At 44.9% G+C, this 17,643-nt stretch overlaps 1 protein-coding gene across 1 annotated transcript in view; it reads right to left on the reverse strand.

Moving 5' to 3' along the window:
- Nucleotides 1–945: 945 nt before the first annotated feature.
- Nucleotides 946–17,643, reverse strand: part of LOC126545700 (sodium-coupled neutral amino acid transporter 7-like) — a 46,591-nt gene continuing 29,893 nt past the window's right edge. The window contains exon 8 of the mRNA XM_050193653.3: nt 946–12,347. Within this exon, the coding sequence (XP_050049610.2) occupies nt 12,124–12,347 (224 nt within the window). The 3' untranslated portion in view covers nt 946–12,123. The remainder of the gene's footprint in view (nt 12,348–17,643) is intronic.

The following is a 17,643-nucleotide window of genomic DNA, read 5'->3' on the forward strand; positions in this document are numbered from 1 at the left end:
TGCTACAGCATCACATTCCATAGCATGTTTTTAGTTTATGCATCTCAAAACTAGAGCTATGCAAAAATCTTTTAGCAAAAGGTGTTACTTCGAGTAGTACTACCAAGTTCAATTCTGCAAAACATGCCCCTTAACATTTTTTTAATTATTGAAATGAAAAAAAAAAAAAGATGTAGCCACCCTATAAAGGTGACGGCTATTCCTATAAGATTGCATTAAGAATTATGCAAATTATGTCTGCCACCACTATAAATATTGAACAGTAAAAATTGTCTCTAATTCAGTATTTCATCCAAGACAGCGATCACCAGAGATGAAAGGTATATTCCTTTTCCATTCCTGCACTTAGTGCCTTGCACACCTTCCTGTCAAAAAATACTACTTTGAATAAAAAGTTTTTCCATACAGAGGTCGGTGCCAAAACTTAAATGGATTCCAAGTGCTTGTCTGGCAAACAACATCTGCACTTTCATTCCATTGTTTTTCCTTCAAAATAAACATGGGATTAATAGTATTAGGAAAGGTTTTTCTAAAAAAAACAAGTCAGTATTTCTGTTTTGTATCGCATACAGTTGGTGTAAACATTTATAGGGTGCGAACTTCGCAAAAACTTAAAATTTCCTTCCATGCAGTTTGTGTTCACAGCCAGTAAAAACATACAATGCTACATTTTTCGTGTACACTAGTGCAGGCTGAAATTTCAAATACCAGGTTGCATCCCCAGGCTGCAAAATATTCAGCTTTTCCTCAGAGTTCATCTGTAAACTTTTGATTCCAATTGTACAATGCAATGTATGCAATTCGTTCTTGAACAGCCTGGTGAGCTTTGCATTATCGAAGAGCTACATCCAAAGCCAATATGGTGTATTTTCGCATTTTCACTACTGAAAGAAAAAAAAAAGAAAGAAAAGGCAGGCAAATAAAAGCTATTTATGCAGCAACAAATGGTTGTTTAAAAAATATGTCTTTATTTCCAAACACCATTTTAGCCACATGAAGAATGTGCCCACATTCACACACACACATACACATATATAACAGCTGAAAATATGGTTAAATATCACTTCTCCCAAGAAATAAAGAATGCAACCACAGTATTTACTATTGCACATTTTGACTATGGTGAAACAGTGACTGCTGCACAGCTACAATTACAATAATTTTGTGCGCAAAATAAGTGTTTACAGTTCACGAGTGAATGAAAATGTTATTTTACAATGCTATTCATTTAATGCTACTCAATGAAATAAAACAGATCTGAAACTTATTTGAAACTGGGTCACTGCTGCAGCCAGAGCGACAATGTCACCAATACAGAGAGTTGCGAGATTGAAGTCACTTGTATGTGGCATGCAAACATGGCGGGACTAACATGATGCAATGCCTTGGTCATGCTGGCGGGAACACGGAAGCACTTGTCTGCATACTATCAGCATGGCTTAACAGATGAGCAGTGCACATATGGCCAAGAATATATATACACCTTGCAAGCATCACATCACCACAGCACTTGCATGCTGGTGGCTGCGTGCTTTTTGTCTCATGGAATCTGCCTGGACACTACATGCAAGTGGAAACACACAAAATAACATGCAAGTGTAGCCAATTTTCACAAATCTCAATATAAACAAACAGGAAAATGAAAGATGCCACTATTACACTATTAACCGCCCCCCCTTTTTCGCAAATTTTACTGCAAGTAAATGAAAGTGCATGGGCAAAAAAAAAAAAAAAAAAAAAACACTTCCATTATGACTAATGTTCACTTGAGTTTGGGTCAATAAGATATCCACCTGCACACAGCTTCCACGTGACATACAGCATGAGGCAGATGAGCAAAGGAGATTGTGCCTATGGCTTGTGTGATGTAATGCACATAATAGGAATGAATCAACACCAAACATGCTTGCACTGCACTTATACACTGCAAATCATTAGGCAATGCTGATAGTATGCAAAGCCATGCCCACTTGTGTTCCTTCCAGCAATGATAAACATAGGATAACTGGCCAAAACAAACTATGGCATGCACTACATCACAGAATGGGCATCGCAGTGCTGCTCGGTTACAGGTTAGGTCAAATGCAATGGCCATAGCAGCTTATAACACAGTCTGAACTCCCACAGTCATACTACAGACTGTTGAAAAATTGAGGAGAATGTGAGTCACTGCATGGGTCTTTGATAAAGAGCTGCATTTCTGGCCAACTGTAGAATGTGGCTTCTACAAAACAGTGCTGATAATATCGAAAAATACAAATTTGTTATCTCATGCATACCACTAGCCTAAAGCTAACGCAGAGCTTGGCGCACTTTCCATGGGCTCATTTTTTGCTCACGGCACCAAGAAATTAATTGCATTTGGTAATTAACCTATGGCTTTGCCAAACAAATTTCACCAAATTTCCCTGACAAAGTACATAAACCTTGAATGTGCAGCCGCAATCAGAATATAGAACTAGCAACAGGTGATTAAAACATTTCTCATTTCACTTTGACCAAGCCTATGTGGTTGTAATCCTACACACAGCGAATCATGCAAGCAGGGCCAGCAGACCTTTTGTGTGCCTTTGGCCACAAGGACAAGAATGCAGGAAACAACTATTTTCAACAGTCATCTACTTCAACAGCAGGCATTTGACCATACTGTTCCACAGAGAATATATCAACATGCTTGAACCACAGTAAGACACAAAATGAAAACAAAGAACAGTGTCACTAAGGCATATGCCACATTTCTGTTTTCAAAGTTGTGCCTGCCCTCGTTACTACGAACACCACATTAACGAACTTTTCAGATTAACAAACTTATCAGAAATCCCCTGCTGACTTCTTATAGATTCAATGTAAAAATATTTCGGTACTACCATCTTCAGAATACCGAACTTTTCAGAATAACAATCGTTATTCAGTTTACCTGTGATGTTAACAACGCCTCAGTAATACGAACTAATATTAAAAAATCTAGGGATTCTTAGATTTCCGTGTATCCTTCACGGTAGCCAAAACAGTAGGCTAGCAGACGACGAGGCGCAGAGCGGACGTCGCGGCACATGGGGTTCAGAAAACCTGAGAGGGTGACCAAGGTAAAAAATATATGGGGGCGAGCGGAGGTGACGATGCATCAGTTTTTGCGAGCGCATACTCCGCCCAGGAAAGTGTTGCCCAGCAATGGAGCTGCGCCTCTTCCTTCTTTCTGAGCACGCCTCTTTCGCGTTTCGCAGTGGCCCATAGCTCAGCTGCCCGGCTGTGCCTGGAGGGCGTCCAGATCCCATGGAGCATGGCATTCACCTACCTGGGGCTGCGTATTGACCATCGGCTGACCTGGCTGCTAGCTGCCAAGGCCCTGTACGCTCAGACACTTCAGGTCCGCAAGGCAATCTCACAGCCTCTTGCCCGTGGACAGGGCTGTACCACCAGGTGGGCCCTACAGCTCTTTGAAGCTGCAGCCACTTCACGGCTGCTGTATGCCCTCCCTCTGGTGGAACTGCCCCCACCCCGTCTTCAGAAGCTGGAGCATCGGTCAGCAGTACGGCTCTGCCTTGGCATTCCTCAAACCTCTCTAGTGGCCACCACTCTTGCCGAGGCAGGTGCCTGGCCCCTGTCACTACTCTTCCTGCAACAGGGGCTACGACACATTGATCGCCTGCACCATGCAGCAGACGGTCAAGCCCTCCTGACTCACCTATGCTCCCGGCCTGCATCACACTTGGGGTGGCTATGTGACTTATGAGGAAGTCGTAGGGGACAAGCAAATGCTGTACAGCCACCCCCACCACAGAGACCACCAGTCCTCATCACCACGGAGCTGCCAGGTGTCTCCAAGAGATGCTCCCCAGCATGCGCCCTGCAGCAGACAGCTGCCTCTCTCCTCCATGAGAGACTTGGGGCCCACCTGCACATCTTTGTCGATGATTCCGATGCCGGACACGGGCTCATCCACAGCAGCCTGTGTTGCACCCGCTCTACCAAATGGCAAGCTGTGCTGTGCCGTCTTCCAGGACATGCAAGCTCTACCGCAGCAGAGGTAGCAGGTCTCCACCTTGGTGTGGACTCATTGGCACAGGAGTTGCCAGCGACCCCAACAGCCATCTTCTGCAACTCCAAGGCAGCTCCTCTCTGCCTGCAGAGACCTGGGCTAGCCTTGGGGTCGCACGGCTCTCTTTGAGACTATAGGCCCTGCAGGAGGCAGGGAGCACTAGTTACTGGCGCACGTGGGGATCCCGGGCAATGAAGAGGCAGACACTCTTGCAAAAAGTGCCCACCACTCCACTGTCCCCCTCAGCCCTGCTGTAACGGCTACGGATTTCACGAGGCACAGGCTGCGCTGGCACATCATCGCCTGCCACCTAGACAAACTAGTATCTCTGGGCTGGCCTCCACGGCCTATTCCACAGCACAGCCTCCCACGCAGGGATACCTCGCTGCTGCTTCACCCGAGAGTTGGCTGCTATTGGACAGCAGCCTGCCGCCGTAGCCTTGGGATCATCACCTCACCAGCCTGTGGTTCCTGCGGTGACCCAGAAACACTCGAGCACCTCCTGCTGGCCTGTCCTGCTTACCTGCAGCATTGTGGCTGACTCCTGCAAGAATTCCACCACCTGGGGCTTCCGTGTGCACGGCAGGAATACTTCCTTTTCCCTGGTTAGACGGACAGCCTAACGGCTACCCCACCACCCCGGGCCTCCTGATCTGCCCCAACCTAGCTTCTGCTGGACCACCTCCTGTGGTCTGTCACCGGCCCACCCATTCGGTCAAACCCAGTGGGCCCTCCCTGCCGGTCTGCTCCATTACTGCCATGGCGACATTATCTTTCTCCCTCCTACCTTTTATCTCCTTTACTCCCATCTCCCCCACCCCGCTGGCACTGGGCCGTGCTCCCACAAGGGTTGCAGAAGATAGTGCCAGCCTTTCCTCCTTTCTCCAGCAAGAACCACTTCTCTTTCTGCGGCCATACTAGCTACGCCTGAAATGTAACCTTTGTACTCGTGGGGATGCCACACGGTCGCACTTTGCACTTTTCAGTCAGTGTCGTTTACGCGCGCTTGCGCTTTGACATGGTTGTCCACCTCAAGTGAGACAGTGGAGGTGTGCACGGCAATAAACGTGAAAAACAAACAAAAAGCAAGAAATATTGCTCTATGGAGGCGACATGAAGCTACCTATGTGTTGGTAGTTTTCTTGGCGACAGCATCTGTTTTGCGCGTCACTCTTATTATATGGTGCTTCGCTGGTGCGTGGCGGCGGAATCTATAGAAAACAGCAGCAGCACGTGCCGAGAGCCAACAGCGACGTTTTCGTGGATAGCTCATATGGCGACAACTTATGAACTGATGGGTTGATGGGAGGTATGGTTAATTGTGGGGCTTTCACTGTAACAATCTTTCAAAATAATGAATTTATTGCAGCCCCCTGAAGTTCGTTATATCGAGACCTCACTTAATATTTTTTCTACCCAGGGTAGGCAGAAATAAGGTGATTTTGCATGGTATCGCTAGACATGCATCAAGGAATGTTGACAAGTCCAATTGTAAGTGTTGATTCTTGTGGCAGTGAGCAGAAGGAGCCGAACATGTTTGATGCATTGAGACTTCTCCAGAAGCATTAACATTAAGTTTCACATTGAAAGTCCCACTAAAAACCTGGAACAATGTTTACAGCCCTAGTTTTGCATTCCTTTGTTGCCCTTAAATTTATGTCACACTGGGGTTACAAGGTGGAAACTTATCAATTTGCAAAAATTTACAATCTCCTCACCAGATGAAAAGAAGGGAGGTAAAAACACTGATTTCACACCAACACCAGACACATACAACCATACATCACATTTTGATAAAGAACTCCAGAGCCGTTATCAGGAATGTCTGCAAATGGGAAGCTTTCCTAACCCACTCAGTGTGCATTGCTATAAACAAAGCTAGTGTTTGAAGGCAAGTGCAAATAAAACCACAGATGGAACCTCTAACTGCACACTAGGCAAAAAACACTACAGATGCTCTATTTCTTAAAACTCCTAAAATAACATTATGAAAATATGATTTCAACAAAAGAGAACATTGTGTTCTGCAGTCACTAAGACTTCAAATATGGAATGCTCAACAAACCAACAATTGAGCGTATATTCCCCAGACGAGCATCGCAGCCACCAAGGAAATTGGCAAGTACATTGTGGTGCCCACAACAGTCATGATCCCATTCATTACAGAGCATTCATTTGGCCCATATGCATAAGAAAAAGAGTGAGGGAGGGGATGCTGCTAGAATGCTTGTTTCCACCACATATACAGAGTTATACATGCCTAAGGTCTTTCATATGTCTCTGGCACACTGGATACATGGAGACATTCATAAAATTTATAAACAATATCAAGCTTTTTCTTAGTTTGCATTGGAAAATGCTGAGAAATCCAAAGATGGCAAAAAAATAGTATAAGTAGTATCTATAAACGTGAACGCCAAGAAGTATTGTCTAAAATTAATAATAAAATGAAGTGCCTTATCCCACTGCATCAGAGATTTAGCTATGAAAATTCAGTGCACCACCATAAAGAATTTTTCCTGAAACAATGACTATGCTATAACACTGTCAGGGGACTCTTTAATAGGACTGTCCAATGCAAGAACGGCTTCTCTAAATGAAACCCAAAACACAAATGCCTCCAATTTTTTTTCAAAATGTTTTTTTAATTATGGGGTTTTACGTGCCAAAATTATGATCTGATTATGAGGCATACCATAGCGAGAAACTCCAGATTTATTTTGACCACCTGGGGTTCTTTAACATGCACCTAAATGAAATTGTTTAGTCCAGCTCGTGCTCGAGTTAAAATTTTATATTTACACTATCTAACCATATGAAGCACTATTTAGAGCACCTTATCTTTTGCTAGATGATCCCCATAAGCTATTGTGCATTACACACAGGGCCAGGACCCGAAGTAAAAATCTATTTAAAAGCAGCAACAAAACAAGGATATTACCACAAATGCAAAGAATTTAATGACTCGACCTTAAAATCAAATCAACTGTACATTTACAACAAAAAAGCAGTGAACAGTCAACAGGACATTTGACGTCTCTTACAAGGAAGCTGCAGGAGACAATATCCTGTATGTTAGTGTGGTGCAGTGGCTGAAAGCCAGACAATGACTACATCGTCAAAGATGGCTGGGAGCCACTAAATTGGCGCTTTCATCCTTCATTTTGTGCTTCTCTGCATCCGACATGGGTCAAACCTGGTCCTTAGCTGTTGCTTCTTTGGGAATGCAGGGAGCCGCTCTCACTCTCCCCTCTTATCCTGTGGAGTACTCAATGATCTCTGGTTTCAGAGCCATAGTCATGGTGTACTATCGTGAGCAATATGAACGGGAACATGCGAACACATAGCAAATAGCCTCGAACCCGATTTGGGGCAATTCGCGGCGGCCGCTGTCGGAAACGAAGTGGAAAGGGTGCTGCAGTTCCGCTAACTGTTTGCACTCCCACCTCGCTAATGTTGCTGCGAAATGGCAGCTGATTGCGCATCACAGGCCGCTAGCGATGATATGAGTTCGTATCAGAGCGCGCAGCCACATTCAAAGACCCATCAGGCTACATAAATATCGAGGGATCGGCCGTGACATGGCCTGCCGTGATACACAGGATTTGCTTTTATCTAGGTGGTGTTGGCTGAGCACCGAGACAACTGTTTAATTATTTTTTACGTAGAATATGCTTACAAAGTAGACCACGGCTGTACGTGCCAAGTAGTAATCTGTGTTTCAGCGCCTAATGATGTCGTGAGTGCCTTTGCATAAGCAGGAAGAAGTTGTAGAATTGTCAAAGAAAGGTTACATGCAGCGCAACATTGCTGCCTTGACAGGCTGCCAGTTGAAGACCATCAACAGGGTAGTCCAAGTATATAGAGATGAAGGATGCATTAAGGGTGCACCACACAAGAGGCGACCCCGCACCACTTCGATGGACCAAGACCTACAAATTGTTGCTGCACTCAATGAGAAGCCATTTCCAAGTGCGAAGGATGTGCGCAGTAGTCTTGACCTGGCAAATATAAGTGACAGCACGTTACGACAAGATTAGGGGAATCCGCACTCCAAAGTCGCATCACCGCTCAGAAGCCCCTTCTCACAACTGCTAACAAAACTGCTCGCCTGAAGTACGCTGTCGATCACTGCAGCTGGAGGGTGGCGGATTGGAAATATGTAATCTCTGACGAATCTACTTTCTCAAGCCACTGGCACCAGCAGAAAAGAGTAGTGCATGGAGAACACACGTTTCCATCCGTAGAACATCAAGGAAGTGGCCGCAAGCGGATGCACGTCAGTAAACGTATGGGCAGCTATTTCAAGTGACAGCCTAAGTTTCTTTGCAAGAATCTCTGGGAGATTTACGAGTGTGGCGTATTGCACACTGCTGGAGCACAAGATGATCCCATATGCATTGAATGGTCCACACCTGTGTGGGTACTATCTATTCCAACAGGACTTGTCTCCTATGCATACAGCAAAGGTCGTGACGTCTTTTTGATGAAAAGGGGGTAATGCACCTTGAGTGGTGTGCAAAGGGTGCAGGCATGAACATAATACAGCATGTTTGTATGAAGGCTAACCTTTTCATGCTCTCCTTGGACTTGGTGACTGCTGATGAACTGTGGGAAGCTATACAAGAGTGGAAACGTCTTCAAGATGACACAGCCTTGCTCGAGGCTCTCTACGAGTCTCTGCCAGAAAGAATGGAGGCCATCATTCAAGCCGGCAGAGCCATGACCCTTTATTAGCCCACCAAACGCAAGAAAAGGGGCAAACTAATGCCCATATAATGGGGTACTTTTTTTACGTGCATTCAAAGTTCATTGCCATGTTGCAAGCACCCAATAAAGACTTTTCAACCGACTTCTGCATGCAACTTCTCTCCGTTCACGAGAACCAGGATACAGCAAAATAGGTATAAAAAGCAATACTGCTTTTCCCTGTGCATGAATGCTATTACAGGCGCTATAGTATCAAGCCGGTATCACTGCCAGATGTTCCGTGCATGTCATAGAGAGAAAAGAGAGAGAGGGATCTTGCGCAGAACTATAAGCAACACATTGCCATGCTCTGTGCTGCAACCGCCTTATCACTAGCGGCCGGTGAAACGCAATCAGCTGCAGTTTCGTAGCAACACTAGCGAGGCGGGAGTGCAACCAGTTAGCGGATGAGCGCCTTCCTTTCCCTTATGTTTTCGACAGCGCCATCCGCGTATCACGCTAACTCTGTTTCAAGGCTATTTGCTGTGCGTTCACGTGTTCCCGCTCATACTGCTCACTGTAGTACATGTCAGTGATGTGTTTTGCCCTGTGACCACCACCTACCAATTTTGATTACACATCCTGCCACATGGCCGAAGCCATGGTGCACTTCGTGCACATTTTAAATTTCCAGATGGTGTGAATACAATAGAACCTCATTGTCGTGAAGTTTTCGGGGCTGAGAAAATTTTTTGCTATAGCTACACTTCACGATTTTGCCATTTTGTAACAATGATAAAAATTTTCTAAGCGCAGCTGGTTGATTTTTGGTGAAAAGAGCACAAATTCGCTCTTTATTGACACAGATTCACAGGCTGCTATCACCATGCATATGGACACTACCACCATTTCTCTATCAAGAAAGCACTGACAAGAATTTAGAACAGCTAGTGCATGCACAAATTGTCACAGTGACTGAAACATTGTGCCAAAACCATGGTAAGTGTGACCACACTTTATTTTCTATGACAAAACTATTCATGTCATTCTGGATATAGTGAAGACATTTTTTCATTTATATATCTGTTTCCCCTACAACAGCCATCTTCACTACATTATGACAAAACATACATAGACACCTACGGGATTTAATCGAGACTAGTATTTCTCTTCATGAGCAGTTAGTTCATTATATGCAGGTTCATTATAACGAAATTCTACTGTGCTTGTTGCAGCCTTGAGGAATTAAAAGCTATCTGTTCAAGAAAAGGTAATTATTTTGTATTGGCACTCGTTTAATGTGCCACTAGAGCATTGCACATAGCTGTTTTTGCATTCCATACTCATCAAAAGTTTAACCCACAACCACTTTTCAGCAGCAGAAGGCAATATCAACTGAGCCACATGGCGGGCATATTTGACAACCATAAAAAAAAAGTGCAACACTTCTGTGCAGCTGTGATGTCAAACGTGGCGATAATAAATCTGAAGCAAGCTACATGTACTGCTTTACATGTGTTCACGTCTGCCAAAAGCACAATGAAATGGTACGCCATAAGCAGAATAGTATGTTCCCATGAACTTAAAAAAATAGTGGGATGCTTTCCCCTTACCATTCCGAATTGTCAATAGCACTAATATTTCACAGCCAAAAATGTGAAAGCTAGAACAACTTTTGCACTGCCACTATTTGCAATTAAAAATTGTCACATATAGGAAGCAAAAGGTATGAAAGCCATCACATTCTCTGACATAGCACTATTAACACCTCGCATTGCAGTCATAATATATGAAGAAATTAAGACAGAGTGCTTCACATATTTAACCGCTTTACGACTGAATTCACCCGAGTTGTACATTTTCTTTTTCTTTTTCCCTGCTGAGCTACATGCTTGCACACCTTCCACAGCACATTGCTTGCACCTGTGACCAAACCATTGCATGCTACATATCACAAGCTGCATAATAATAACAAAAGAAAGCTGTACGACTTTTCGTGACAGCAACACCATATGTTGATCTTAACATGTGAAGTCATTACCACAGAAGCATTGCGGACCTAAAACACTTTACCATGAAACCTGCAAGCATGAACAGTGTTGCCTGCTAAATGTAAGACTCAGTATATGTACATGCACCCCCACCCAGCAAGTGTTATCGGACATGAAATGCCAGCTTGCCAAAACTTGCAACACAATTCCTTTTTTACGCACAACATATGTGGAAGCTGAACACATGACAAACTGACCTATTACCTTGGTTGCAGTGCAGTACTAGTAGTAGTCATAAGTGTGTAACCAACTTATGGCTTGCCATGTGGGGGTTGCTAGGTTTCCTTATAACATCTGATGCTCTCTCAGCCGCGGTGCAAGCATTTTATGGGGGCGTAATGCAAAAACACTTGCATACTGAGCTCTGGGTGCATATTAAGAACAGATGGAAAATTTAATCCAATGGTTCGCGCCTACAGTGCCCTTTATAGACCCAGTGTTGCCCTTTGGGATGTTAATAAACCCTATCAATTTATCAATGTCTGGTGTCCCACAGAGCACAAAAATAACAGTGAAAGACAAGTACATTAAAACAGTATCACACTCCTTGATGAATTTCAAGAGTGCAGAATAGTTAAATATGCTTTGCTTTCCTTCATGCTTGAACAAGTTCAGTGGCTGTCTAGGACATTTCAAGGCTTTGCAACTAGCTGGTATGCATGAAGCAAACACGACGCTGCTGAGAAGGTACAGATGGGAATATGGAAGGGGATGGGTACCGTGAAAAGGCTTGGCATACACCGACGCAGATCCTTGGGCACACCTGTGGTAGTAGTATTCCAGTCACCTGGGCTAGCGCCAATGATCCAAGCACTAGACACCGCTTTAATGCAACCACACAATTTTTTTCTTTTTTTTTTTTTAGCACATGCTAAATATCAACATCACTGAAGACTGTCATTTGGTAAAATCTAAGAAATAAAATCTGCCTAGGGCCTGCCAATGACAGATGAGCAAATACATTATACTAGATACAGTATATCACGTAATATGAGTAAATAGGCATCACTTAAAACAATATCACGGAGGCTCTCACACAGTCAAAGTAGCCATATACTTTGAAAGATGTGAACATACACAGACTAGCTCACGCATTCATGATGCCCCTAACAGAGTATATGTATACAATGAAATTCCATTGTGCTTCTTTTACTTCAGAGCATTACCTAAGGCCTGACATTAGCCCAAGTGGCTACATTATACAAGAACCACAAAACAAAGTAATACAACAAAGGAGCAGCATGAGTTCTTCATCCATGACTTTCCGTTGCACTTTTTAAGTACCCACAGCATGAGTTGTAAAACCTGTGGTTAAATTCCCTGTCACTCAAACTGGACCTTCTACTAGAAGTAAGAATACAGGCGAACCATCTTTGGCACTGTACAGAGCTGAACGTCCGCAGCCTGCCCATGACCTGAAGCAGCGTCCATTATAGACATGGTGAGTACTTGGCCAAAGACAAACATGCCCAGTGCCACGCACAGCACTGCTGTTGCCAGTTTCCACTTAGTCTTGGCAAAATAGTACGACCTGTCCAGTTTGATGGAGACAAACAACAGGCACAAACCTAGGTAAAAAGAAAAAGTAGGAAACCATTTGAGTATGGGAATGAAAAGCAATGCAATGCAACACTTAATGACCAAACTAGTAAAACAAACTAAGAATTTCCACCAAAAAATGTGACTGCACATTTTTGTATATCTGCATGTTCATGCTGTGGTGTCACAAAAGATGGAAAAGCGCCAAGGGTCATGCTTTTCCTCTAAAACAACTGCCTAAATTCCACTGTGTATCATTTTACTCTGCACTTGCTGAACTGCACCAGAGATGACTGCGAGTCACATTTACAGTTACATATTCTTTGATCAATCAAGAAGTTTCGCTTTAGCTATGATAAGCAAGGACACTTTTGCATAGGTTTTCATGTACATAAATAAAGTGAAGGTTTACATTTTAGAGACTAAAAAAAGAACACTGGAAATCTGTTTCATACATTGTGGATATCAATGAAGCACTCAAGCAGTTTTCCAATTGTCTGTCAGATCTTTTTTCATATGAACATAACAGAAATAGAGCAATATAGAGTGATTTGGAACTTCGCATTGCTTTCTGGGTCTATCATGTTCCCCTTGTTTTCAGCAGTACAGACGTTATGCAAAAAACAGTAAAATCTAGCAAATGATATATGCAGACATAAAAGCTTTGCCTATAACATCTGCAATCTCATTCTTACACCATCTAGAACGGCATAGCACATCACAGTTTTAGTTTCAGGTGGCCATTTTGTCTTACTTTCCCAAAAGTTGTTTCACATGGATCTTTATAGATATTATGCCAAATGTTCAAAAACCTGCCAAACCTGCCCTACAAATGGCTATTTCAGCTTCAACTTGCACTTTTAGGTGAAACTGTGGTCCTCTTGGAACAAAGCAGTAACCCATTTATTCAGAAATGCACCTTAACCTGAATCCCATGCTCGATTTGGTCAAGTTCAGCTCGAGATAATGCCAGACATGAATGTTCCAAGGATCTTATTACCTTTCCTTGGGTGCGTTCACAGCAGGTGTTATCTTGAGCCAGACATCAAGTGAAGCATGGGCTTTAAGTTAGAGGGCATCTCTGAACATGGGGTAAGGCACACTAAGACTTTTTATACGACTATTTTACAATGTTAATATTCTTCAAACTGTGGCCCATGGGCATTAAGGAGTCCTAGATAGCAATGAAGACTAGAGGGATCGAACTAGGGGCATGCAATTGATAAATTTTGTTCAAATGAGCAAGCAAGACATCTGGCAAAAAGCTTGCTATCACATATCTGCATAAAGTTGTATTCTCCATCGAAAATGACAAACAGGGTTGATATCAAACTGGGCTTGCTTCTTGGGCTGTTCTTAGCCCTCATACTTTCCCATTTCACGTGCAGATTTCTACGCAAATAAGCAGCCAAACCCAGTGGCCAGCGTCGGCCCCCTTTGGAACTTGCAAAATGACAGCCATGAGCCTTTCTCGCACGTCTCCCTTCAAAGTAATGTATTTTTATGCATATAACCTGCACCGAATAAAAGAAAACTGAACAGCAAAATAGGGATGTGGGTTGTAAGTGAATTTTGCCTAGAGTTGTGGCCTCACGGCAGTGGGCTGCACATTGTCGTAAAGCCACAGTTCTAGGCAAGGTTCCCTGCCATTTAAAGTTTCCTTACACCTTAGGGAACTCCACGCTTTCCCCACCCCTGCATGTTGATCACAATTTGAGCTTGTGAAGTGCGTTTCACGTGATCATACATCACTCATTCCCGTGGTCCCTCGGTCCTTGAGAAGCACTTCGCGATATGGCAGGGAGCCAAATCATCGTTGGAATTTTCGGCTCGGTTGCATTTGCTCAGTCGCCATCGCCCCCGCAAGGACTGCTCCATCCGGGCTGCCATTCTTTGTCATGTGAATGCTAGTTACTAGTTACTAAGTGATCCAATTCACGTCACATGTCAAGTGACTGATTCTTCCGTGATCACGTCTGTCGTGTGAATCCAGCCAGTGCCTCCTTTACTAGATGCCTGCTGCATAGCTCATTTTCCCATTGAAGCGAAGTTTCCTGCGTTCAGCGCAGAGACTGCGCTCGTGATCGACAGTACTTCCTGTTGCAGCAGAAATGACAACTATGAGGCCGGTGCAGGTATGGCCAATGTCTAGGCCAGAGACCACAGGTCCTGCCTCCAAGATTGCAACAGACGTTGTTATAATCTCGGAGACAGCGGCACGGGACTTGAGCTTGGAGCGGTTGCTGCAACCAACATTCGCAGCTGACAGTGGTAAAGAGGAGGAAAGAGGAGAGGTGCTGGAACCAGCTTCATTGCTCGCGCAGCCGGCATCTTTTACAGTAGGCATTGATCCAGCTTTATCAGCATCGCCGAAGTGGGGGGGGGTACAGAGTCACTGGCCAAAGATACCAGGACAAGGTGTCCATCTGCGAATGGAGAATTTGCAAGATTTGAGCATAGTGTTGTATGCAGTTATTTTCACCAGTTATATGCGCATATTTTTTTCCCCAGACTGCTGTAATTGGGGGAGTGGGTTATACACGGTGGTGGCTTATAGCCGGAAAAATATGGTACGTTCCAGGGCGCCCAGTGGCACACACACCGAGCACATGGCTGTGTTGTCGACAATGGCTACAAGCAGCCGAAGCAGCTCACGCAAACCTGCCTGAAGCGAAGCTGTGAAAAATGGCAGGTGCACACCATTAGGTGCCTGTTTTACTCTAAGGATGGTGTGCCAGCCAATATCACTCTTCACACTGTGCTACTGATCAAGCTGGGAGACTTCATCTTCACTTGACTGCGCCACTAATGCACTGACAACTTCCTCTGAAGCAAGCACACAGACGCTGTTGCAAAGCATCATCAAATCTATACTATTGCTCTCAGGGGCAGTTCAAACACTTTCGGCCTTTCCAAAACGTCCGCACCCTATTGTAAAGTTGTTCGTACCAACCTACACCAAATGGGGTGACCTGCTCAGTGCCAGAGATTATCTTGATTCTTTCTTGACCATCTTTGGCACTGTGCTCTGATGTGTCATCTCTGTTGCACTTACTGACATGGCAGCTAGATGGTATTGGCGTTCTGGCCACTGTGCAGCAACCCTCAAGAAGTTCTGTGCAGCCCTTCCTGTGCAAGTACTCACTTGACTGTAAGAGTACGATGCGGGGAGAGCTTGAGCGCTGCATACAGGCTCCTGATAAGTCTCTTCAGGAGTACTTCATGGAAGGGAATACATTTTCTCTATTGCTGAGCCCAGAGCCTCCAACGAGGAAGGAGCACATTGAATGAGTGATCAGGCAAAGACATCAGACCTTTTCAGTTTACCAAAATTTAGAGGAATTAGCCACTGAGGCACAGCACGTTCAAGGTGACATTCTGACTGCACGTGGCTATTGCCCACTGCCACCTGCCAGCGAGGTCCTTGCACCCCAATGTGCATGGGGAAGGACCATGCCCTTTGCCAGATGGCAAAAACACGTCACAGCTGCCTTTGCAGCTGTAAGTGGCTGCACTTGGAAGCTGAGTGCCTATGCTCTAGGCCCCCATATATATCGGAGGCATGCAGCCAGTGCTGCACCACCTTCCAAAACATATGTGAAACGTGCCTCGCCACTCCCTCTCTCGCTGTGCACAGTATGGGGCTTCCATTCTTGCTGCGAGCAGTTCAGCCGCTCTCATCTGTTGCTGCTGGCTCTTCGCTTGTACACGTCTTATCTCCTGTTCCCAGATTGAGAGTTGGCACCAGCTACCTGAAACGCTAACATCAAAACGCATCACACGAGAGAAACACTATAGTCCACACAGGCAGCGCCACTCTGGTTTTCCATTTTTGCCATTGTCTTGCTTACAAAGGCTCGGTTTTCACTACGAATGATGAATTCATTATTACAGAAGCATAATCTTTCAATCTAGCTCGACTTAATACTTTAATTTAGTGTCCCTGTAAGGTGCACTTAATGCACGATGCATGAATGTTTACGAATTCCAGCCCCCATTGAAATGCGGCTGTTGTGGCAAGCATCAAACCTGCTACCCCATGCTCAGCAGCGCAACACCATAGCCACTGACCTACCATAGCTGGTAATGGAATGCATTGTGTCCAGGCCTCTTTGAGACGGGGAACCTTTTCCAGCCCCTTTGGGGTACCGGGCAGGCCGTCTTGTTAGCATGCAAGTGCCGTTTATTTCAGACACTATTGCCGGCCGCTAATTTTTGTGTTACCAGACACGGGCACAAGCATGCCGTTGTTGGATGAAGAGGTGTTGTCTTGCTTGCAGAAGCATTTAGTACGCTTGCAGGACTGTTAAACAACATTCAAGCTTGCAAAAGGCATGGAATAATTGGTTGGTGCCACAAGGCTGACTGTCAATAGGGAAAGTGACTGAGATACATGCGTTTTGTTCATCTCCCAGGGTGCAGTCTCCCCGCGATTCTCAGAAGGGAGTTTCTCCTTAAAACCGGCATCATTGTGGACATTGCGAATGGCAACTATAGCAATGGACCTTTACCCAGCTGCTACTATTCATCATCCTGCCAGCATATGGTCTTGGTTGTGCAGAAGAGGCGTTGGAATCTTACCGTACAGGGAGAACGGGGGCAAGCCCACAAGCAGGGCGTCTGCCTGTTCATAGACCCTTTTGGGAACGGCAGGAATGTCACGAACCATGCTCCAAGCAGAGTTTGGGGGCAAGCCCCTGCGCTTTGCACTTGTCTGCTCGAAATCACCATTGGGATCGAGTGGCATGCCACTAAGAGGCACCACATCATAAGGCTGCCTGTGTAGCACATTTGGATGATACACAGAAGGCTCGTATGTCAGCACTGTTGTGCCAGCATAAGGAACTCTTTACCATTGAACCTGGGTGTACCAATTTAGTGAGCCATGCAGTCCTTTGAAGCGTGACTGCAGGCCCATCAGTTTGGCCAAGAGGCAGGTGACTAGTGGCTTGCTGGATGAGTTGATATCAACTGGAATTATTTGATGCTCATCGAGTGCCTGGGCATCTCCAATTGTGTTGGTGCATTGTGCTGCTGCAGCAGTGACTGTCTCAATGTGTTGTATACAGGGTAAATAAATCTGAGTTTGTTGGTGATCCGACTCTGGAGCTTTCCCTGCAGTGCATTGGACATTCGACAAACCCGGCTGTAGCATCCTTTCTGCACTGCTAAGTGCAGGAGCATCATGCCCTTTCCCGACAGTCGCTCATGGGATAAGCCTCACACAAACCCATCTTTACAGAGCTTAAAGGGTCCTGAACCATCCCTCGAGCTTGGTGAACAACAATCCACAGACAGAGCATGCTGCTGCAAACATCTCAGCCA

Source organism: Dermacentor andersoni, chromosome 1 (assembly GCF_023375885.2).
Source record: "Dermacentor andersoni chromosome 1, qqDerAnde1_hic_scaffold, whole genome shotgun sequence".
Taxonomy (NCBI): Eukaryota; Metazoa; Arthropoda; class Arachnida; order Ixodida; family Ixodidae; genus Dermacentor; species Dermacentor andersoni.